Raw genomic sequence first — 25,973 nt, 5'->3', positions numbered from 1 at the left:
TTCTTTAACCATATTCAAGTTTGGAGGCTGAAGAACACCGAGTAGACTTGTCTTTCCTTTGAAAATAAAAAAGGCAAAACCTTACTGACATTAGTCACGTCTTTGGGGTCCGCTAGAGGAATTCCTTTTTTTCTTCTAACAAAGATTTTTCCTAACTTTCTGACAACATCGAAAGTGACAAATGAGACTGGAGCAAAAGGGAGATCAACTGATCACTATTTTTGAAGTCTCAAGAGTCCCATTTTAACCTATGTTGAACGGACTCCAAAATGATGATGCAACTATTTTTGGAGGATCCGACACGCAAACGGAATATTTTCGGAAAGTCGAGCAACATAGATTTTAACTAACCACGCCTAGTTCTTTCTCATTTCCAAAGTACTAATGGAGAAAGCCTTCACCTCTTTTCTCTTGTTGTTTCACTTGGTTGTGGCAAGTTTAGCCATGACTCACACCAACATTACCACTGATCAAGCAGCTCTTCTTTCCTTAAAATCCCAAATCATTTCAGACTCCTTTCACTTGTTGGATAAAAGTTGGTCTCCAACTATTTCTGTCTGCCATTGGGTTGGAGTCACTTGTGGTTCTCACTACCAGAGAGTGAAGTCATTAAATATTTCCAACATGGCTCTTACAGGCAGAATTCCCCCTGATTTCGGAAATCTCACATTTCTTGTTTCTCTTGACTTGAGTAGCAACAATTTCTATGGAAATTTGCCTCAAGAAATGGCACGTTTGCATCGGTTAAGGTTTGTTAGACTTGGCTTTAACAACTTTAGCGGGGAGGTTCCTTCCTGGTTCGGGGTCTTACACCAACTTCAAGTTCTAACTCTAAGGAATAATAGTTTCAAGGGTTTCATCCCCTCTTTATTTTCTAATATTTCCAAGCTTCAAACTTTGGAATTGAAATTCAATTCCTTAGAGGGACAAATCCCAAATGAGATTGGAAACCTTGAAAATCTAAGGTTTTTAAGTTTAGGTGGAAACAAGCTTAAAGGTTTTATCCCTCCATCTCTCTCGAATGCGTCAATGTTGGTGACTGTATATCTTTCTTACAATTTCTTACAAGGAAACATCCCAAAAGAGATTGGCAATCTTCAAAACCTAAACCATTTGTCAATAGAACATAATCAACTTACAGGTTCTATACCAATCTCAATTTTTAATATCTCTGGACTTGAATCCATCGCATTTACAAATAACACCTTATCAGGAAATCTTCCAACTGATATGTGTGATCGTCTTCCAATGCTCGAAAAGCTTTATCTAAGTATGAACAAGCTACGCGGTCATATGCCTCTAAGCTTACCAAACTGTTCGAAACTTCAAATGTTGTCTGTATCAATGAACGAGTTTGATGGACCCATATATAATGAAATAGGACATTTAAGTAACCTGCAACATTTGTATCTTGGACGTAACCATTTTGAAGGTTTGGTGTTGAATGTTAGCTTGTAGTGTTTTCTTCTAACTATCCATGTATTTCTTGAAAAAATTTCATCACATCTGAATTATATTGCAGGGACAATTCCAATCTCCATATTCAATATCTCCTCGCTGCAGGTGTTGTCACTGGGACGCAACAATCTCTTTGGGTCCTTGCCATGGGAGGTTGGCAACTTGACCAAATTACAGATTCTTGATCTTAATCAAAATATGCTAACAGGTATGTATATAGTCAAAAGGAGTAGGGAAATTAAGGTACTGCAGCTAGCTTGCTATGGCTGAACTAAAAGGGCAGTCCGGTGCACTAAGCTCCCGCTATGCGCGGGGTCCGTGGAAGGCCCGGACCACAAGAGTTTATTTTACGCAGTCTTACCCTACATTTCTGCAAGAGGTTATTTCCACGGCTCGAACCCGTGACCTCCTGGTTACATGGCAATAACTTTACCAGTTGCTATGGCTGAACTAACAAAGTAAAATCATTACTAGCAGTGACGGAAGCAGGATTTTCACCAAGAGGATATAAAATAAGAAAAATAAACACGCGAAAAAGCTAAGGGAATTCAAAAATAATTACCTTATATACACAATATAATTTTCGGCGAAGACTGAACCCCCTTCGGCCCACATAGCCCCCCCCCCCCCCCAACATCCCCCCCATTACTAGTTGTTTATTAATTACTGATACATACAAACATTGGCAGGTGAAATACCGAAAGAGGTAAGCAACCTCATTGAGTTGGATGGAATTGATCTGGGTTTGAACAAGTTTACTGGTTCACTTCCAACAGAGATATTCAACATATCAGGGATAACAGTGATTGACCTTCTAAACAATAATCTGACAGGAACCCTCCCATTGAACATAGGTTCTATGTTACCCAACATTGAAGGTCTTTATCTAGGCCGCTTAAATCTTTTTGGGACTATACCAGATTCTATCTCCAATTGTTCCAAGCTCAACACTCTAGATGTTGCTGGAAATAGACTCACCGGTTTGATTCCAACCTCTCTTGGATATTTAACTCATCTAGAGTACCTACTCTTGGATGGAAACAATTTAGTGAGCGACTCTACGTTAAGCTTCTTGACTTCCTTATCAAATTGTAGAGATTTAGAATTTCTTTCTTTATCTTTGAACCCTCTAAATGGTGTACTTCCAGTCTCCTTAGGGAACCTTTCCAGTACTTCTCTTCTAAGGATCAACGCTGCTGGTTGCAGAATTAAAGGGAAATTCCAAAAGGAATTGGGAACTTAAGCAGCTTATTAGACCTCGATCTTTCTGAAAACGACATAATTGGATCAATTCCCGCAACAATTAGCAACTTGAGATTTCTTCAGAGCGTTAATTTGAGTCACAACAAACTTTCTGGATTTATTGGAGATGATATATGTAAATTGCAAAACTTGGGTTATTTATACTTAACTCAGAATCAACTTTCAGGATCTCTTCCTAATTGTTTGGGGAACTTAATTTCCCTTCGGGAGATATTTCTAGGTTCCAATAAATTGCGTTCAAACATACCAGCAAGCTTAGGGAACCTCAGAAATCTCTTGAAGCTAGACTTATCCTCAAGCAACTTGGATGGCCCTTTACCTCCGAAAATTGGAAACCTAAAGGCTGTGATATATATGGATCTATCAATGAATACCTTCTCAAATGGAATTCCTAGAGAAATTGGTGGCTTGCAAAATCTAATGCACTTATCTTTGAGAGACAACAAATTACAAGGATCAATACCTGACTCGATCAGAAGCATGTCAGCTTTGGAATTTCTAGACCTTAGTCATAACAATGTTTCAGGATTAATTCCCAAGTCTTTGGAGAAGCTTCAAAATCTGAAGTATTTTAACGTTTCTTTCAACAAGTTGGTTGGTGAAATCCCCTCTGACGGTCCTTTCAAGAACCTCTCCAGTCAGTCTTTCATGTCCAATGAAGCATTATGTGGTTCTCCAAGATTCCGTGTTCCGCCATGCCATACTAGTACTTCAAAGCATAGATCCAAGAGGAAAAAGGTACTTCTACTGGCCGGAATTGCAATAGTTATATTAGTTCCTATGGCCTTTGTGCTTGTATGGATAAGGTATATAAGAGGTAAAAGAACTGATCCTCAGCAAACAGTTGATTCATTGTATGACGTCTCAACAAGAGAAAGAATTTCATACTATGAATTGCTCCAAGCAACTGATTCACTCAGCGAGAGCAATTTGATTGGTTCCGGGAGTTTTGGCTCTGTTTACAAAGGCATCCTCAGAGATGGGACTCATATTGCAGTTAAAGTGTTCAATCTGCAATTGCAAGCAGCATTTAGGAGTTTTGATACAGAATGCCAAGTTTTGCGCAACCTTCGTCATAGGAATCTCACCAAAGTCATCACTAGTTGTTCCAACCTTGAATTTAAGGCTTTGGTACTTGACTACATGTCTAATGGAAGCCTCGATAAATGGTTGTATTCGCACAACTACTTCTTAGACATCAAGCAAAGACTAAATATAATGATAGATGTGGCATGTGCCTTGGAATATCTCCACCATGGCTGCTCATTTCCCGTGATCCATTGTGATCTGAAGCCTAGTAATGTCTTGTTGGACGAGGACATGGTTGCCCACCTAAGTGACTTTGGCATTTCTAAACTGCTTTCTGAAGATGAAAGTGCTTCGTACGCTAAAACTTTAGCAACATTGGGTTATATTGCACCAGGTAAGTGATCTCTTAATTAATTGCTTTTGAATATTTCTCTTTCTTTTCTCCCCCAGTAAATGCTGAATTTAAAATTGACTGATTGTAGAGTATGGACTGGAGGGACTAGTGTCAACAAAATGCGATGTTTATAGTTACGGAATCATGTTGATGGAAACATTTACAAGGACAAAGCCTAGTGATGAAATGTTTGATGGAGATCTTAGCTTGAAGCAATGGGTGAACAACTCACTCCCACGGGCAGTAATGGAAGTTGTTGATGCCAACTTAATAACGCCATAGGATAATCAATTAATGAAAAAGTTAGATTGTGTGGTATCCATCATGAAAGTGGCAATAGATTGTTGTGTTGAATCTCCTAAAGGAAGGACTGACATGAAAGATGTTGTAGCGAGGTTAAAGACCATCAAGATTCAACTTCTTGCATGTTGAGCTTTGAATGAATGCATTGTTTTCGGCTTGAGTAGGGGGTACACGCATGCAAGTACAGAGTGTAGGCAACGACTTTTCCTTTTGTTAAAGTCTATTTGCTTAGATCCTTTAATCAGTCTCCTGTAGTTAGGATCTTGATTAGCTTCGATTGTTATATTGAATCTCCTGAAGGAAGGACCGACATGAAAGATGTTGTAGCGAGATTAAAGAAGATCAAAATTCAACTTATTGCATGTTGAGGAAGTTCTTATAATTCTTCAGTTCCAAAACACTTGTGTGTTGCAAATATTTGCCAAAAAAATATATTCAGATTAAAATACGTTTTAATTTAGTATCTTTCATAACATAGAGAATCAAGGATATACTTCTTCCCACTCAACTTAAAGTCTAAGTTGAGCAACATTACTGGAATTACACAAAAATCTGACTGCTTGTCTAACTTGAGCAACACTATCGGAATTACGCGAAACTCCGACGGACATATCTGTTGGAAAGTCGTCCGAAGAGTACACGAATTATCGGCAGGAAAAGGATCGTCGGAGAAAAGAGCATCGGAAACCTTTTTGACGGCAGACCATCAAGATTTCCTACAGATATTTCTGCAGCTAGGTGGTCAGCCCCGACTATGCCCTACTAAAGCAAACTAACATCTCTTGACTAGTGATTCAGGATTTCAGTAAAGGAAAATTCACACAGTGAGAGAATTCACCTCAGAAAATCCACCAAACCACCCCCGCATCTTAGAGTGTACCTTCTCATGAAAGTTCACAATAAAACAAGCACAATATCACCTATAGGGAGTAAGGATTTCATTCTACAAGATTTCAAGCAGGAAAAACAAAAGTTCAGTTGTTCTTAAGGCTCAGTACAATTGATTTCAGTAAACAGATAGCTTTCAGCCATATTGATTCAGAATTACTGATATTCAATTCATTAACACTTTACGGGCTCCTTTAGGCAATTGAGCAAACACTTTACGGGCAACAAGTTTCCCCGATTATTTTCCTTTTAGAATGCCCAGATGTTATGATTAGGAAAAATATTCAATTCATAAAGATAGTAATATAAAGAACTAAAGAAGAGTTGGGGATTTCAGACCTGATGACGTTGTGCGGTTTGAAGATAAGAGGACCGAGGAGATGGGACTGCTGTCTATCCTTTTATGACTTTTTCCATGAAATAATCCGACTAACAACTTTCGATTAATATTGAATTATTACCCGGCTAATTAATATAAACTCGCTCATATTTATAAAATAGTGAAATACATTGGATCGTTACTTGAGTGTAATTTTTCTTGTATCCATACTTGTAGCCATTGATCATTTTACTCGCTTTCTAGGTTAGTTTTTATTTTCGCATTTAGACATAAATATTTTCTCAAAACCTTTCTAAGTGTTTGGCTTAGCATAATAAGTGATAATTATCTTATACGCCTAATCGCCTACATATTGTTCTCTGTGGGATTCGACCCCGACTCATAGTTGGATAAATTATATTGCATGTGACCGTATCCATTTACTTTTTAGTAGTGGATTGGACGTCATCACTTGGCATAAAGCTTCTCCTCCCTCAACCTCTATAGTACAATCTTCACATATTGTGCATGCTCCCCCTAGTTACGTGAGTACACCAAAATATCATCAATAAATAATATGACAAAAGAATCAAGATATGGCTGGAATATACTACTCATCAAATGCATGAATGTTGTTGGGGCATTGGTTAGCCCAAAAGACATCACAAGAAACTCATAGTGACCATAGCGGGTCCTGAATGCCGTATTCAGAATTTCAAGTCCCGATTCTTCAACTGGTGAGACCCAGGACTCAAATCAATCTTAGAGAACACTCTAGCTCCCTGAAGCTGGTCAAATAAGTCATCAATGCGCGGTAAAGGATACTTGTTCTTAATTATAACTTTGTTCAACTGCTTGCAGTCAATGCACATCCACATAGTACCATTCTTCTTCTTCACAAACATAACTGGTGCACCCCAAGGAGACACACTAGGCCTAATAAACCCCTTATAAAGAAGCTCCTGAGCTGCTATTTCAATTTCTTCAACTCTGTTGGTGCCATACGATACAGAAGAATAAAAATGGACCGAGTGCCCAGCACTAGGTTAATACCAAAATCAATATCCTATCGGGTGGCATGCCCGGTAGGTCTGCAGGAAACATATCACCGGAAAGTGTCGCACTACTAGAACAGAATTAATGATAGGAGTATCAGCACCAACATCCCTCATAAAAGCCAAATATGACAAACACCCCTTCCCAACCATCCGTTGGGCCTTCAGATATGAAATCACCCTACTGGGAATATAGTCCAGAGAACCTCTCCACTTGATATGAGGTAACCCCGGCATCGCCAACATCACGATCTTAGTATGACAATCCAAAATAGTATAACATGGGGACAACCAATACATGCCCAAAATCACGTCAAAATCAACATACTAAGAAATAAGAGATCAACTCTATTCTCTAGTCCCCCAATAGTCACCACACACGACCGGTACCCACGGTCCACAACAATAAAATCAACCACTAGCGTAGATACATGCACAGCCAAAACTAAGGACTCACAGGGCATATCCAAATAATGGGCAAAATATAATGATACATCTGAATAAGTGGAATCAGGATCAAATAATATGGAAGCATCTCTGTGGCATATTGAGATAATACATGTGATTACTACGTCTAAAGCAACGACCTCTGGCCTAGCAGGGAAAGCATAGCATCGAGCATGACCGCCACCTAATCGGCCTCCCCCTCTAGGGCGGACTCTAGCTGCCTAAGCCCCACCCCAAGTTGGTTGAATGAGTAGTGAAGTAACTGGTGCGGAAGTCACAATCTGACTCCTCTGGTGAACTAGACCTCCCAAAAGATTTAATAAATACCAATAATTATTTAATTTACTACACAATATGCTTAAGACTTTAACCCAATAAATTTTGCACATATAAGCCCGAGTACGTACTCGTCACCTCGCGTACACGGCTTTTCACATTTCACAAATGGCACATAAGACTCGATCCCTAAGGGGTAATTCTCCCACTCAAGGTTAGGCAAGATACTTATCTTTTTGAAGTTATGCCGATATTCCAAAATTGTCTTCTTGCTTGAATTGACCTCCGGACAACTCAAATCTATCCAAGTTAATTGTATAACTTCATTAGAATTCATCGGAGGAGTCGACTTAATTTTTTTTCTAAAAAGTCAACCAAAATCAATGCGGGGCCCTGCTCTCGCAACCCGACATAGTTCTGTAGCCTCTCGAAGATAAGTGCAGACGTCTCTGTACCGATCAACAAGACTCTACTAGACTCGTTCGTGACTCGTAGATCCTATGAACCTAGAGTTCTGATACCAGCTTGTCACGACCCAAAATCCCACCACAGGCGTCGTGATGGCACCTAGTCTCTAAGACTAGGTAAGCCGATTTCAATTACATTTTGAAGCTATTTTTTTTAAAATTAAATAAGTAACCAAAACTAACAGCGAAATAAATATGAATATACAACCTCCCAAGACTGGTAGTACTGAGTCACGAACTCTAACTGAATACATGGAATGATCACGAGGACCGAATATACAATACTGTTTGATTACAATTTAACAGCACAATGAAATGAAAAGACTCCAAGGGACTGCGACGTCCAAGCAGCTCTACCTTGAATCTTTATGATCGCGCTTTAACTCTGCTCAAGTCCGATATCTCCAATACCTGGCTCTGCACAAAATGTGCAGAAGTGTAGAGTGAGCACACCACAACAGTGCCCACTAAGTATCAAGACTAACCTCAATGAAGTAGAGGCGAAGTACAGTCAAGACACTCACTAGTCTAATAACCTATGCAATATAATATACAAAATAATATGAGACAAATAATAATAAGGGCAGGATAAAGCAACCAGTGATATGCACAACCGACAACAAGAATACCATTAATATCACTCAATAATTAATAAACACAATTACACCCAATTAAATAAAGCCCTTCAAATAAATATCTTTCACATAGTTCTTCCAGATAACTCTCTTTCAAATATAATTTTCTCAAATAATTATTTTTCAAATATAATTCTTTCCATAAATCTTTTCAAATACAATTTTCTCAAATAAATATCTTTCAAATATAATTCTTTTATATAATACTTTCTAAGTAAATATCCTTCCAAATAAATATTTTGAATATAATTCTTTCAATTAAAAAGTCACCATGTGACACCTCATTTCATAATCATCAAAATACGGATCTCATCCCATTTTTATATTTTTCGTAAACACGGGTCTCATCCCATTTTCATATTTCCACGGCACCTCGTGCCCATAATTAAATCATCATATTTGCCCGACACCTCGTGCCCTCATTTAATATCACAACTGCACGGACAATTAACGTGCCAAATATCATTATCATTTCATCACAGCATCTCGTGTCCACATTTCATATCACAACTGTACGGACAATTCACGTGCCCATATCCCCATTTCATATCACAATTCACGGCACCTCGTGCCCACATTTCACTTTATAAAACGCTTGGCAATAGCCACAGGCTCCCAATTTCAACATAAATCAGATTATTATCAATTTCCTAACAACAAGACAAATTGCACAAGGTATAAATATAAACACAAGAAAATCAAAACATCGCATAAAATTCATCAACACCACAACCCCATACCATCACATATCGTCCCTGACAATAGCCACCCTTATCGCTCTTATTGCCACCCTTATCACTCCTATAGCTACCCTTATCGCTCCGCCCAGACAATATCAATAGCCACCCTTATCGCTCCTATAGCCACCCTTATCGCTCCGCCCAGACAATATTCCAACAAACATAACAACAGTGAAATGCCACCCTTATAACCACATAATATCAACAATGAAATGTCACCCTTATGTCCCCAAAATAACAACTCACACAACACAACAATTTACACGGGAAATTATCACAACAACATAACAAAAATCAATTCATATCACAATTGGCCCAATGGCCACAACCAAATTTCAAAGCTACAACCAAGTCAATTAATTTCACAGCAAATAGCCAAATGCTTTACACAATGTGTACAACACCCAAAAATAATCAATAGAGATAGAAATTACTCAACATAAAGCAAAGTCTTCATAAAATATCAAATTTTCAATAATTATATAAATACCTCTTCTTAAGCTCATTTAATTAATTATTTGCAGAGGAAAAATCTATAATGAAATTAAATTCCAATAATTATCAAACCAACAAATTCACGAAATTACATAACTAATCAAGTAATAATCACATCAAATTGTCATATAACAACAGATTCAACAACAACAAGGATTTAGGCACGACAATTAGATGATTAAATATATACCAACAATTACCCAATTTACCACACAATATGCTCAGGACTTTAACTCAATAAAATTTACACATATAAGCCGAGTACGTACTCGTCACCTCGCGTACACGATTTTTCATATTTTACAAATGGCACATGAGACTCGATGCCTAAGGGGTAATTCCTCCACTCGAGGTTAAGCAAGACACTTACCTTTTTGAAGTTAGGCCGATATTCCAAAATAGCCTTGTTGCTTGAATTGACCTCCGAACAGCTCAAATCTATCCAAATTAATTGTATAATTTCATTAAAATTCATCGAAAATAATTCCGGATAATAAACGTTGACTTAAAATTTTATTCCAAAAAGTCAACAAAAGTCAGCCTCTCGGAACCCGACATAATTTTCATGAAATCCAAACACCTATTCCGATACGAGTTCAACCATACGAATTTTATCGAATTCCAATAAAAACTCGACTTTCAAATCTTAAATTTTTATTTTTGAAAGATTTTACAAAAATCTTGATTTTTCTTTCATTAAATCCGAATTAAATGATGGATTCAAAGATATAATCATGAAAATTAATCAAAACTGGATAAGAATCACTTACCCCAAATACCCACGCAAGAATCTCTCCAAAAATCGCCTTCTACCGAGCTCCAAATTTGATTTTGAGTTATAAACTCAAACCCCCATTTTTGGGACTTTTAATTCTGCCCAGATAGGCCTTCTTCGCATTCGCGACCATTGTTTCGCGTTCGCGAAGGCCAAAACCCAACTGCGTCAAATCCTTCATCGCGTTCGCGACATCCTCGTCGCGTTCGCGAAGGCCAACTGTTTCTGCCCCATCATTTCCTTTTCGCATTCGCGAACTCCTTGTCGCGTTTGCGATGACCAGCTAACCAACTCTATCGCGTTCGCGTTCGCGTTCGCGTTCCACGCTTCGTGTTCGCAAAGCTCAAATGACCACAGGCACCAATCTTCCTTTCTTCTTCGCGTTCATGTTGCCTGGGCCGCGTTTTAAAGGAATTTGAGACAACGGGAGAGATGTTTGGCAGTAACTTCAGTGTCTTCCTATGCATTTTTTATGCCTTCCAATCCCCTCAATCTGTGCAATTCAATTTCAAATGAGATGAAATTAGTAGAATGACTAGAAATACTAAAAGAAACTTAACACAAATTTAAAATCACAAAATCGACATGAATTTAAGGAAAACAGGGGGGCTTTCCATATTGCGCCACATTTATTGTCGCGGAATGATGTAAACCAACTTGAATTCTTTTATCTGCAATTTGAGTTTAAGATTATGTTCTTGTGGTGGTGGCACAGATCCAAGTGAGTCAGACTAAATGTTTCATTTTGCACTTCTTGCCATTTATTTTAGATAGCCATGTAAACTCGTAAGAATTATTTGTCACTTCTTGGCTATCTCATTATTTTGCAGATTCTCCTTCAACTTTCCTAAATATGGTTGATCTTTTTTGTCTCCATCAAGCAAAGTTTAGTATCCGTGTCATCCATTTCTTAAAAAATTTCATTCTTCCAAGGTTGCTTGACATCCTTCATTTCATAGCTCCTATCAACATCGCAAAAAAAAAGTAGACCCGTCATAATAAGGGCTCCGGGAAGGGTAAGACATATAAGGACAACCTTCAAAATGACCTTTTTGACAGCTGCAAATATTATACATATTCCATATGTATGTAAGTTTGAGTTGGTGCACATAACTTGTTGTCAGAATATATATTAACAATGTTGTCACGAGTGATTTTTTCCACAATTATCCAAAGGAAGCTCAAAAAAAGAACAACCATCGTCCCACTATCCATCGTTCCAAGATGTCATAGTAAGCACGTAAACAAACGACTAAACTAGTCTAACAAAAGCAATAATATTGGGTATTTCAAAACAACTTGGTGAAGATGAGAGTGATACTGTCACGACCTAATTTTTCCTCCGTTGGGTATCATGATAGCACTTAGTATTAGCGACTAGGTAAGCCTAACATTTACTGAATAACAATAATAATTAAATAACATCTAACAATTTTTTGAAATGAAAATATGTATAAAATTTATAATTTCCAAAACCGGTAGTACAAGTCATAAGCTCTAGAGAGTTTGCTACAGTTTTCTAAATACAACTGTTTAAAATAAAGTAATAATATGAATACAAATCAGAATATGACTCCGAAGCCTACGAATGCACCAGCACGTTTACCTTGAGTATCCACAACAACAGTCCGCACAACTAACTAATGATCAACTGACTTCGAAATACCTGGATCTGCACAAAAATGTACAGAAGTGTAGTATGAGTACACCACGGCAGTACCCAGCAAGTATCAAGACTAACCTCAGTGGAGTAGTGACGAGCAACAGTCAAGACACCTACCTGACTAAATAACCTGAACAAGTATAAGTATAAAAACAACAGAGTATGATATCTACATAAAGACTACGCGAAGTGGCAATTAATACAGTAATTGCAATAGGGAAGGAAAACAACAACTATCAGCGGAACACCATAGGAATGACATAGAAGAACGAACGGAAAACACAACCTAAATCCGATGAACACAATTAAAAGAAGGGAATGTAGTAGCTAGATGAAAACAACCAATATCACACTAGGTTTTAGTCAATAAACTCCACGAGGTATCGAACCTCATACTATTCACAACTCACGGGTCCCAATACCTGAACCCTAATACTGGGCATCATGTGCCCTCATTACACTTCATAACCGCACTGACGACTCACGTGCCAAATAGAGTCATTCTCACATAGAAGGCAAGTAACAAGGGTGTGCATCTATACTCAGTAATATCAAGAAAACCTCTTAACCGATAAGAGTGCTCAACTACGTGTATGCTTGTGCAAGTGTCCTAAGATGGTTCATGCCAGCTAGTAAGTATAGGAAAGAAAATGGACAGCTCGTAGAATATTTTCTCACAACTTTCCACAAGATAAAACTCACACAGGTAAGTGTACCAGTACACAAACATCAACAACAAGAATGCCCCCAGGCCATCACAAGTCATCACAGATCAATCCCTGATACAACCCACTTTGTCTCGCCACATGTGCAATAGTAAAATAAATGCCCGCCTTATCTTACCACCCGTGTATAATAATATTCCCACTTTGTCTGGCCACATACACACACACACACACACACACACACACACACATATATATATATATATATATATATATATATATATATATATATATATATATATATATATATATCCCGCCTTGTCACGTCGCATGTGCAAATATCAATAGTAATAATAGCATGGTAGAAACCCCGTGCAACCCAATAACACTCGCACGACAGAAACCTCGTGCATCACAATAACAACCGCACGGTAGAAACCTCGTGCATCACAATAACAATAACCGTACGGCAGAAACCTCGTACATCACCACGACAAGTACAACAACAACAATGACAATAATATAGAGTACGGTAAGTAAATCATCTCAAGAACCTTCGATCACAAGAAACAAAAGAACTAGTTCACAAGGAATAACCATGATAAGGAATACTAGGCGTAATAAGAACAACTCAACATGGAAGAAAATAATATATAACAATAGTCCCACAATGTACGGTTCAACAACCAAGAACTAACACGAGTCAAATAATTTCAATTAAGGGCAAGTCCACCAAGGCATAAGATTTCTATGCTTCTTTTAAGTTTGGACAATTGCGGGAGAGATACAACCAATTCAAATAAAGGTAGGCAGTGAGAAGATCACCATAACCTCAATTACGGGGGAAATTTACAAAGGGATAACTACAACTTCAAATAAAGATAAGCAGTTAGGAAAAAGATAACATGGCAATGGAAGAGATAACCGTTTCAATTAAGGCACATATGAATCAAGTAACAATAAGAGTGGATCATGACGCAATTGATTCTAACTAAGCAGATAATGGTGAAACTAGTAATTAAGGAACGTAATCATAATAAGAACAACTGCATATTCAATGAATACAATGACCTACGAATCCCTAAAAGGCCAATTTTTCACAAATAAGTCCAGGCACGTACTCGTCACCTCGAGTACACGGACTACAATTAGCATAGAAGACTCAAATCCTAAAGGGTAGTTCCCCCACACGAAGTTAAAGATACTTACCTCAAAGAAGACAAACCGATACTCTAAAATGAACTTCTCAGGCGAAATGACCTCCGGATGGCTCAAATCTAACCAAAATAACTTCAAAGCACAAATAAAACTGATAAGAAACTATTTTGTATCATAAAGACTCAATCTTTATCAAAATCTAAAAATCTACCCAAAAGTCGACCCCCGGGCCTGCACCTCGGAACCAGACAAATTTCATAAAACCCAAACACCCATCCAATATGAGTTCAACCGTACTAAAATTATCAAATTCTAATACCATTTCCTCCCTCAAATCATAATTTTTCATTTTGAAAACGTTTTTCAAAAACCATCATTTTTCTCAACTCAAAACACAAATTAAATAATAAAAATGACGATAAAATCATGGAATATATTAAATTCTAGGTGAAGAACACTAACTCAATCATTTTGCTTGGAAAACCCACAAAGAAGCTCCCAAAACCGAAGTCAAACTCAAAATATGAAGAAAATGGCCAAACCCTCGACTTACAAGATTCTGCCCAGTACTTCCGCATTTGCGGACAAGAAAGCGCATCTGCGCTCTCGAATTTGTGAGAAATCATCCGCATCTACGAAATCAGCTAGCCAAGCCTGGATCCGCATCTGCGAAATTAAAGCCGCACCAACGGCCCCGCATAAGCGCCAAAGGAAGCGCAGAAGCGAGCTTCTTCGCAGATGCGATCGCTGGACCGCAAAAGCGGCCATCGCACCTGCGTGCCGGCCTCAGCAGAAGTGAGCGAGCCTCCAGGCCACTATGACCGCAGCAGCGACCAGGCTCACGCAGAAGCGGAGCCGCACCTGCGCTCCAAAGTGTTGCAGGTGCGAAAATACCAGAACCAGACATGTTCAAAACCATGAAGAACATCTGAAACTCGTCTGAAACACACCTGGGGTCCCCGGGACCTCGTCCAAGCATACTAACAAGTTCCATAATCTAACATAGACTCGGTCGAGGTCTCAAATCACACCAAACAATGCCGAACCTACAAATCGCACCATGAATCGAACTTATGAACTTTCAAATCTTCCAACTTCTAAAACTCGCGCCGAAACCTATCAAACCAACCCGGAATGACGTCAAATTTTGCAGGCAAGTCCCAAATAACATAACGGAGCTGTTCCAACTCTCGGATTCATATTTCGACCCCGATATCTTCAAAGTCAACTATTGATCAAACCTCTCAACCTTTAAAACTTCAACTTTTTCAACTTTCGCCGAATTGCTCCAAATTACCCTACGGACCTCCAAATCTAAATCTGGACGCACGCCTAAGTCCAAATTCACCATACAAAGCTGTTGAAATCATCCAAAACCCATTCTGGAGTCGTTTACTCAAAATTCAAATTTCGGTCAACTCTTACCGCTTAAGCTTCCAAAACTTAAATCATTTTTCCGATTTGACTCTGAATCATACGGTAACTGAACTCGACCATGCACGCAAGTCAATACACATAATATGAAGATGCTCAAGACCTTATGTCGCCGAACGAGACTTAAATTCTCAAAACGATCGGCCGGGTCGTTACATCCTTCCCCTCTTAAACAAACGTTCGTCCTCGAACGTGCCAAGAGTCGACTCGATGTCTTCAGATCATTGAATGCACATTTCCAGCATACACCCGCAGGTGACCCCACGTCACCCCAATCCACATAAGCCTGATGACACCATCTCATTTGTAATTTATCCTTTTGACCAATACTGATAAGCCTTAGAGTCAAAATTTTCACCTTCCGTTCATCTCCAAAAGACCCGATTCTAAATCCATACCTAGTATCAGTCTCAACGAGCTGCAACAACTCATGCCTACACCCACAAGTTACGACCACCCAACATGGCACACCACACATAGGCCTATAATAACATTTCTGATCACAATAGTTGCCCGAAATTAAACCAGCACCGGCAATTAGCCTCATATCCGTTAGCAACCCATTTCAAATCTCCACAACACTGACAACGATGCAAGAAATATGAAGACCTCTTAACTATACACCCGAATCAATAAGTCACAACTAACACCACCAGGCACACACCCCGCAAGCTAAAACTCAAGAAGCACAGAACGAAAATGACTGAATATGCAAAAAGAAACACATAAGAGAAATATCAAACAAGCCCGACATGCACAACTCTCTATCAGTACCATACTCCGAATCAATTTAAAAAGGAAGAATCAAAATATATGAACAAATCATAAGGATCTCATCCTGATATAACTTCCACCACGGCACGTAGCCCGGCTCAAACATATCAAATCACATAGAATTACGATGGTCTCACCCTCAACTCTGAATCACAAGCCGAATACATATACCAATTGAAATCTTCCACTAAGTCAATTCTGCCTATAAAATCACAACACTTATTGAACTCTCACCCCGGTAGAGTATCAAATCACAAATCGTAACCAAATTACTCAGGAATCACATCAAACCTGCCATAATAGACAACATGAATTCACTTCTACTCTCGCAATTTTCAATAATGAATTAAAACAACAATAGACACGGCTATCACTCATAGAATCTCCTAACAGGGGCAAGCACATATACAAAATACTAAGTCATGAACTCACCCATAGGTGGAGCAACAAATAGGGGACTCACCCCGATAAGCAGAACTGAAACAAAATACGAATGATGCCTCTCTGTAACAAATCAAAAGCGTACCTGTATGGCATCATCTAGCGCAGCAGCCTCAAGCTTACTATATGAAACACATCAACGGGCCGGGTCTCCCCCTCTTGGGAGCCCTCTACTCGCCTGAATACCCCGCTGTGACACATCTGTCCAGAGTCTGGGATAATCTCTGACCATGTGGCTGATATCTCCATACTCGAAGCAACCTCTCTGCTGACGTGGTTGTGGGAAATATGCGGTACGGGTACTCTGAGACCCATGAGTACCTGAAACACTGTACGAAGACTGAAGTGCAAACTGAACTGAACTGGCTGACTCACTAAATCTCTATCATGTCATACCCTACCTCCAAAATAAGGACCAGTAGATCTCTCCGGCCTACGAGGCCTCCTCGCCTTCCTATCCTCTCTCTCCTGACCTTGCATGTCCTCTCTCTCACGGCCCCACCTGTCCTATCTCTCTTGATTCCACATTCCCTCCACTCGGCAAGCGATCCCTACCACCTGCTGAAACGAAACATCCGACTCCAACTCCCTAGCCATGCTAAATCGAATATCATGCCTGAGCCCCTCAATGAATCTACGGACACGCTCTCTAACTGTAGCGACCAAAGAAGGTGCATGCTTGGCCAAATCACTGAATATCACGGCATATTCTGACAATGAAATAGTGCCATGACGCAGCTTCTCAAACTCTACGTGCCATGCATCTCGAAAGGACTGAGGTACAAACTCTCTCAGGAACATCTCTGAAAACTGCACCCATGAAAGTGAAGCTGACTCGGCCGGGCTACCCAACTCATACGCCCGCCACCACTGATAAGCCGCTCCCTTAAGTTAGAACATAGTAAAACCAACCCCACTCGTATCCACAATACCTATAGTAGGAAGAATGCGGTGACATTCCTCCAGGAAACCATGTGCACCATCTGTCGCCAATCCACTGAAAGTATGAGGGTGGTACTTCTTGTACCTCTTAAGTCTAAGCTGTTCTTCTTTAGATGTTGATGCCCTAATCACGGGCTGAATTGGGACCACATGATGTGTCGCCATGACACCTGGAACCTGACCAATATGAACCCGCTGCTCTAGAGTGTGGGCGGCGGGAGTCTGAGCTCCTCCCCCAGTCTGTGAAATAGCTGGTGCAACCGGAATCAACCCCGCTTGAGCCAATGCACCAAACATGCTCAGGAACTGTGCTAAGGTCTTCTGAGGTCCGGGGGTAACAGCAGACGCCTCCGGTACCTACCCCCCAACTGGGACTACTGGCGGCTCCTTAACTGATGCTCTGGTAGGTGCCCTAGCTGCGGTACGTGCTCCTCGTCGGCCATTGCCTCTGCCCCTAGCGACATCTGCTTTGGGGGTAACGCCATCAGCAACTGCAGCTCGTGTCCTCACCATCTGTGAGAGAATGTAATAATAAAAGTTCAAACTTCAAGACCAATGAACTCGCACGATAGGAATGAAATAAGTGAAACTGTCCTAATAGTTTCGTAGCCTCTCGATGATAAGTACAGACGTCTTCGTACCGAACCACAAGACTCTACTAAATTCGCTTATGACTTGTAGCACCTATGAACCTAGAGCTCTAATACCAACTTGTCACGACCCATTTTTTCCTTTGTTGGGTATCGTGATGGCACCTATTCTTAAGGACTAGGTAAGCCTAACATTTACTGAATAACAATAATAATTAAATAATATCTAACAATTTTTTGAAATGGAAATCTCTATAAAATTTACAATTCCCAAAACCGGTAGTACAAGTCATAAGCTCTACAGAGTTTGCTACAATTTTCTAAATACAACTGTTTGAAATAAAGTAACAATATGAATACAAATCAGAATGTGACTCCGAAGCCTATGAACGCAGCAACAAGTTTACCTTGAGTCTCCACATCAACAGTCCGCACAACTAACTAATGATCAACTGACTTCGAAATACCTGGATCTGCAAACAAATGTACAGAAGTGTAGTATGAGTACACCACGGCAGTACCCAGCAAGTATCAAGACTAACCTCAGTGGAGTAGTGACGAGCAACAGTCAAGACACCTACTTGACTAAATAACCTGAACAAGTATAAGTATAGAAACAACAGAGTATGATATCTACATGAAGACTACACGAAGTGGCATTAATACGACAATTGCAATAGGGAAGGAAAACAACAACTATCAGCGGAACACCATAGTAATGACATAGAAGAACGAACGAAAAATACAGCCTAAATCCGATGAACACAATTATAAGAAGGGGAGGTAGCAGCTAGATGAAAACAATCACTTTCACACCAGGTTTTAGTTAATAAACTCCATGAGGTACCGAACCTCATACTATTCACAACTCACGGGTCCCAATACTTGAACCCTAACACTGGGCATCCTATGCCCTCATTACACTTCATAACCGCACTGACGATTCACGTGCCAAATAGAGTCATTCTCATATAGAAGGAAAGTAACAAGGGTGCGCATATATACTCAACAATATCAAGAAAACCTCTTAACTGATAAGAGTGCTCAACTACGTGTATGCTTGTGCAAATGTCCTAACATGGTTCATGCTAGCTAGTAAGTATAGGAAAGGAAATAGATAACACGTAGAATGTTTTCTCACAACTTTCCACAAGATAAAACTCACACAGGTAAGTGTACCACTACACAAACATCAACATCAAGAATGCCCCCAGGCCATCACAAGTCATCAAAGATCAATCCCTGACACAACCCATCTTGTCTCGCCACGTGTGTAATAGTAAAATAAATGCCCGCCTTGTCTCGCCACACGTGCATAATAATGTTCCCACCTTGTCTCGCCATATGCGCAACCCACATATATATATCCCACCTTGTCACGCCGCATGTGCAAATATCAATAGTTACAATAGCACGGCAGAAACCTCGTGCAACCCAATAACACTCGTACGGCAGAAACCTCGTGCATCACAATAACAACAACCGTACGGCAGAAACTTCATGTATCACCACAATAAGTACAACAACAACAATGACAATAATACAGAGTATGGTAAGTAAATCATCTCAAGAACCTTCGATCACAAGAAATGGTAGAACTAGTTCACAAGGAATAACCATGATAAGGAATACTAGGCGTAATAAGAACATCTCAACAGGGAAGAGAATAACATGTAACAATAGTCCCACAATGTACGGTTCAACAACCAAGAACTAACACGAGTCAAATAATTCCAAATAAGGGCAAGTCCATTAAGGCATAAGATTTCTAAGCTTCTTTTAAGTTTGGACAACTGTGGGAGAGATACAACCAATTCAAATAAAGGTAGGCAGCGAGAAGATCACCATAACCTCAATTAAGAGGGAACATTTACAAAAGAAATAACTACAACTTCAAATAAAGATAGACAGTTATGGAAAATATAGCATGGCAATGGAAGAGATAACAGTTTCAATTAAGGAATACATGAATCAAGTAACAATAAGAGTGGATCATGACACAATTGATTCTAATTAAGAAGGTAATGGTGAAACTAGTAATTAAGGAACGTAATCATAACAAGAACAACTGCATATTCAATGAATACAGGGACCTAAGAATCCATAAAATGGCAATTTTTCACAAATAAGTCCGGGCACGTACTCGTCACCTCGAGTACACAGACTACAATTAGCATAGAAGACTCAAATCCTAAATGGTAGTTCCCCCATACGAAGTTTGACAAGATACTTACCTCACAGAAGACAAACTGATACTCTAAAATGAATTTCTCGAACGAAATGACCTTCGGACGGCTCAAATCTAACCAAAATAACTTCAAAGCACAAATAAAACTCATAAGAAACTATTCCGGATCATAAAGACTCAATCTTTATCAAAATCTAAAAATCGACCTCGGGCCCGCACCTTGAACCCAACAAATTTCATAAAACCCGAACTCCCATTCCAATATGTGTTCAACCATATTAAAATTATCAAATTTCGATACCATTTCGTCCCTCAAATCAGGATTTTTCATTTTGAAAATTTTCTTCAAAAACTACCATTTTCTTCAACTCAAATTACAAATTAAATGGTAAAAATGAAGATAAGATCATGGAATATATTAAATTCTAGGTGAAGAACATTTACCCAATCGTTTTGCTTGAATAACCCACAAAGAAGCTCCCAAAACCGAAGCCTAAAACTCAAAATATGAAGAAAATGGCCAAACCATTAACTTATATGATTCTGCCCAGGAGTTCCGCATTTGCGGACAAAGAAGCGCATTTGCGCTCTTGCATTTACAAAAAATCGTTCGCATCTACAAACTCAGCTAGCCAGGCCTAGATCCACATCTGCGGAATTAAAGCCGCACCAGCGGCCCTGCAGAAGCGCCAAAGGAAGTGCAGAAGCGAGCTTCTTTCCGCAGAAGCAAGCGAGCCTCCAGGCTACTATGACCGCAAAAGCGACCAGGCTCACGCAGAAGCGGAGCCGCACCTGCGCTCCAAAGTGTCGTAGGTGCGAAAATACCAGAACCAGACCTGTTCAAAATAATGAACATCCGAAACTCGTCTGAAACACACCCGGGCCCCCCGGGATCCCGTCCAAGCATAGCAACAAGTTCCATAATCTAACACGGTCTCGCTCGAGGTCTCAAATCACACCAAACAACGTCGAACCTACAAATCGCACCATGAATCGAACTTATGAACTTTCAAATCTTCCAACTTCTTAAACTCGCGCCGAAACCTATAAAACCAACTCGGAATGATGTCAAATTTGCAGGCAAGTCCCAAATAACATAACGGAGTTGTTCCAACTCTCGGAATCGCATTCCGACCCCGATATCGCCAAAGTCAACTATTGGTCAAACCTCTCAACCTTCAAAACTTCAACTTTTCTAACTTTCGCCGAAATGCTCTAAATTACCCTACGGACCTCCAAATCCAAATCCGAACGCACGCCTAAGTCCAAATTCACTATACGAAGCTTTTGAAATCATGCAAAACCCATTCTGGAGCAGTTTACTCAAAAGTCAAATTCCGATCAACTCTTACCGCTTAAGCTTCCAAAACTTGAATCCTTCTTCTAATTTGACTCTAAATCATCCGGTAACTGAATTCGACCACGCACGCAAGTCAATACACATAATACGAAGCTGTTCAAGACTTTATGCCGCCGAACGGGACTTAAATTCTCAAAACGACCGGCCGGGTCGTTACATATATACCCTAAAACCTTAGCAACATTGGGTTATATTGCACCAAGTACATCTCTTTGTTTGCTTTTAATATTGATTTCCTTTCTTTTTTCCGCCAATAAATGTTAAGTACATTTTAAAATGGTTTGAATATTGAGGGATTGATTTCAACAAAATGTGATGTCGATAGTTACGGGATCATGTTGATGTAAATATTTATTAGGACAAAGCTTAATGATGAAATGTTACAATAAGGATCTTAGCTTGAAGCAAAGAGTGAGTTATTCACCCTCAGAGTCGGTAATAACTTTTGACTGTGTGGCATCGATCATGAAAGTGATGAATTTTCCGCAAGAAGGACTAACATGAAAGATGTAGTGCTGCTAAAGAAGGTCAAGATTTAACTTCTTGCATGTTTAGCAAGTTCTTAAAAACTTCTGCTTCAAAATCTCGTTTGTAGAAAATGTTTGCTAAATTTAATTTTAGAAATTCTAGTTGCGACAAATCTTAATATTTCCTCTTAAAATAAATGTTGTAAGATCACAATTTTAAAAAGGATAATAATTAAGATCTAAACAAAATAATTGGAAAAACAACGTTAACGATCTTAATGATATAAACGGAGGGTTAATTTCATGTATGATCACTCAATTTTTATTATTGCACCAAAAATAATTCAAGTATTTGTTTTTTGGTAAGTAAATAATTTTATTTACCAAATGAATATTTACAAATCATATAACAAAACAAGCACCTCCTAGACAAATGGTCTCAGGGTTGCTCTACCTCTAACTGTCAGAACTTCCCATAACCCCCAATACACTCATTAACATTACTCCTTAAGTATAGAAATTAGGTTCATCAAGTTTCTTAGCAAATCTGGGCTTCAAAATCCCTCGGCAATGCACTTCTTGGGTGATTGCTCTAATGATAACCTCAATGCCTCTAGTCTTTTGCTGAAAAATTCTTTGGTTACGTTCAATCCATACTTAGTACGCCGCACCTGCCATAACCATTCTATACAAATCAGCAGCTACATTCATCCCATTCACATATGCTATAGCCCACTCTTTCTCAGATTACCATCCCATAACTTGTCTCTGAACACCTTGCCATGCCAATAGCCTTTTCCAGACTTCTGAAGAGAAAGCACAAACAAAGAAAATATGATCAATACTCTCATTTGCCTCTCCACACAAAGGACATACCATACTGTCCAAGCAATACCACCGAGTCAGTCTATCACTGGTTAGGAGCCTTCCATGTAGTGTCAAGTAAAGCACAAATATCCATCTTGGAGATGCTTGGTTATTACATATCATACTTCTCCACTCAACCTTTTGACAGTCACCAGTTAGCTTTCTGTATATTGCCTTAATAGAGAAAGTATTCAACTGTTGTATATCATCCTTCTGGTACCCTGCTTCTTCCATATACTTTCTAGCCTTAAGAATTTTGCATACCATCCAAGAAACTTGTTTAGGTTGTATACCCCACATAGTTCCTGACTTCCTATAGTAACTATGTATCCATTGGACCCACAAGGTGTCCTTTTTCCTACATATGTTCCACAAAAGCTTACAAACAACTACTTTATTCCAGATGTGAATGTTCAATATATTCATACCACCACCAGCTTTGGGGCAACATAGCTTATCCCAGACCAAAAGAGCTTTCTTTGACATTTCAGCGGTTCATGTCCATAAGAACCTTCTACACACAAACTCTATAAAGTGAAGCACTTTTTTAGGCAGCACAAACACTTGAGACCAAAAAATCTGGATTGAAAACAATACACTTTTGATCAACTGCAATCTACCAGCATATGATAAGAATTTTGAAGTCCAAGAAGAAATTCGACCAAGCATTTTGTCCAGTAAAGGATAACATTGTACCGCAAAAATCCTCTTAGAACTAAGAGGGACTCCAAGATACCTGAAAGGCAAATCACCTTTTGAGAAGCCAAGTCTCTATAGAATCTGTTGTTGTATATGTGGCTCGACCCCTCGAAAATAGATGAATCTTTTATCAATGTTTGCCACTAGCCCAGAGGATTGAGAAAATGCCAGGAACAACTCATATAACATCTGTACTGAAATACTATCACCCCTACAGAAAAGAAGCAAATCATCTGCAAAACCCAACGGCACAATCCTCATTCTGGCACATTTGGGGTGATAATTGAAATCTGGATTGTCTTGGAGAGTCTTCAGCAACCTCGCCAAGTATTCCATAACTAACAAAAATAAAAATGGAGACATAGGATCTCCTTGTCTCAAACCTTTCTTTGCTGAAAAGGGCGCAAAAGGTTTGCCATTAATAAGAATAGAGTAAGATACAGTCTTGACACAATTCATTATCCACTTGACAAAAATAGCAGGAAACTGTAGGGAGACCAAAACTTGCTCTAAGAAGCACCATTCTACTGAATCGTAGGCTTTTCTCATGTCAATCTTCATCATACATCTTGGAGATAGTCCTTTCCTACCATATCCTTTATGTTATCACTAATAATCCTTCCTAGCACAAAGGCTGTTTGGCTTTTATCAATTAGTGTATTTATCGCCTTTTGGAGCCTCTTAGTTAAGACCTTTGAGATAATTTTACAATAAAGTACAACAAGAGATAGGTCTATATCCAGTGATTTTAGAGGGGTTCTGCACTTTAGATATAAGTGTAACAAAGGTACAATTTATGGCCTTATACATGGTACCTGTGGAGAAAAACTCTTTCACCGCATCAGTAACATCTTGTCCTATAACATTCCATGCTTTTTTGAAGAATAGGGCATTATACCCATCACATCCTGGAGCTTTGGCGTCTTCAATCTCATTCAGTGCATACCAGACTTCATTATTTGTTACTGGCTTAATGAGCAAAAGTTGAGCATCCCTTTCAAATACAAGCCCCATTCTCATAACTATAGGATTTATTGCAGGTAAACTATCAGCAGCAGAACCTAGTAGTTGTTTGTAAAACTTCAAAGCCTCTTTCTCAATCAAATCATGAGTTTGGACCATAACACCATCTGAAGTAAACAAACTCCTTATCCTGTTCTGGGCAATTCTACTCTTCATACTAGCATGGAAATATGCAGAGTTAGAGTCCCCTAGTTGCAGCCATTTCACTCTTGATTTTTGTCTCAGAATAATTTCCTCAACCAAAGACCATTTTTCTAATTGTACTTTAAGCTCCTTTTCAGTGTCAGCATTTTCTGCATACTGTATAGGGTCCCTCATTTACATTTGGATCTAAATTATTTGTTGTCTTACAGTCTGCATCTTGACTTCAATTCCACCAAATTCTCTTGTATTTAATAGCTTTAAACCTTGCTTCAAGTTTTTCAGTTTTTGCCAAATACCAGCCATGCCTTTCCTGTTCATTGGTTCATTCCATGTTGCCTCAACAGTGGGTACAAAATCACTATGCTCTGCAAGATGATTTAGGAACTTGAAAGGTCTAGGTCCTCTATACTCATCCACGTCAAATATAACACATAAAGGAGAATGATCAGACATCCCGGGGTCCATAACATGTACCTCCAGTTGTGATAGTCCCATCATCCAAACACTATTCACTAGGGCCCTATCTATTTTGCTAAAGATAGCACCATTTGTCCAAGTAAGCTTTCTTCCAATAGATTTCATCTCTGCTAATCCAGCATCCCATAAGAAAATTTTAAAATCCCTTATCTCTATCTCTTGCACAGGAGTTCCATTCTGTCTATCCTCTACATCCAATATTGCATTAAAATCACCCATGATTAACCAAGGCCATTGTTGCACCCTCTGTAACTCCAGCAAGTCCTCCCAAAGGCTTCTTCTATCTCCCAGCGTGTGAAGGCCATTAGAGCTGTAAGAAAAATAGGAGTACTCACACAAGAAATTTTGATTTCACTATGAATCTGAGTGCCTATTCTCATCACAGAGCAATCAATTCTACTAGAATCCCACAAGAGCCAAATTCTTCCTTTAGCACAATAGGAGTAGTTTACTCTCCAATCCCATCCAACAGCTACCTTCTTTATTACCTGACCAGCTTTATTTTCTTTAACTCTATGTTCTAAAATAGCAATTAAC

The 25,973-nt window shown here is 39.2% G+C and overlaps 2 protein-coding genes across 2 annotated transcripts; both read left to right on the top strand.

Annotated features, from left to right (window-relative positions):
* Positions 1–305: 305 nt before the first annotated feature.
* On the top strand, positions 306–2,849 carry LOC104105167 (LRR receptor-like serine/threonine-protein kinase RGI5). Its single transcript, XM_033658425.2, has 3 exons — positions 306–1,432; positions 1,523–1,666; positions 2,148–2,849. Exons 1-3 carry the CDS (start codon positions 385–387, stop codon positions 2,699–2,701), a joined length of 1,746 nt encoding a protein of 581 aa, XP_033514316.1. The 5' UTR covers positions 306–384; the 3' UTR covers positions 2,702–2,849.
* On the top strand, positions 2,704–4,815 carry LOC138891356 (probable LRR receptor-like serine/threonine-protein kinase At3g47570). The gene is made up of 2 exons (XM_070191931.1): positions 2,704–4,144; positions 4,233–4,815. Exons 1-2 carry the CDS (start codon positions 3,076–3,078, stop codon positions 4,424–4,426), a joined length of 1,263 nt encoding a protein of 420 aa, XP_070048032.1. The 5' UTR covers positions 2,704–3,075; the 3' UTR covers positions 4,427–4,815.
* The last annotated feature ends 21,158 nt before the right edge of the window (positions 4,816–25,973 follow it).

This window comes from Nicotiana tomentosiformis, chromosome 12, assembly GCF_000390325.3.
Source record: "Nicotiana tomentosiformis chromosome 12, ASM39032v3, whole genome shotgun sequence".
Taxonomy (NCBI): domain Eukaryota; kingdom Viridiplantae; phylum Streptophyta; class Magnoliopsida; order Solanales; family Solanaceae; genus Nicotiana; species Nicotiana tomentosiformis.
The sequence above is the reverse complement of the archived record's forward strand: the minus strand, read 5'-3'. Positions and strand labels throughout refer to the sequence as shown.

Excerpts from the sequence above, each read along its gene's own strand:
- LOC104105167 (XM_033658425.2), top strand. The coding sequence starts at position 385 with ATGGAGAAAGCCTTCACCTCTTTTCTCTTGTTGTTTCACTTGGTTGTG. Across the intron at positions 1,433-1,522 it reads TGGACGTAACCATTTTGAAG|GGACAATTCCAATCTCCATA; the intron begins GTTTGGTGTTGA and ends ATTATATTGCAG. Across the intron at positions 1,667-2,147 it reads TAATCAAAATATGCTAACAG|GTGAAATACCGAAAGAGGTA; the intron begins GTATGTATATAG and ends AAACATTGGCAG.
- LOC138891356 (XM_070191931.1), top strand. The coding sequence starts at position 3,076 with ATGGATCTATCAATGAATACCTTCTCAAATGGAATTCCTAGAGAAATT. Across the intron at positions 4,145-4,232 it reads ATTGGGTTATATTGCACCAG|AGTATGGACTGGAGGGACTA; the intron begins GTAAGTGATCTC and ends GACTGATTGTAG.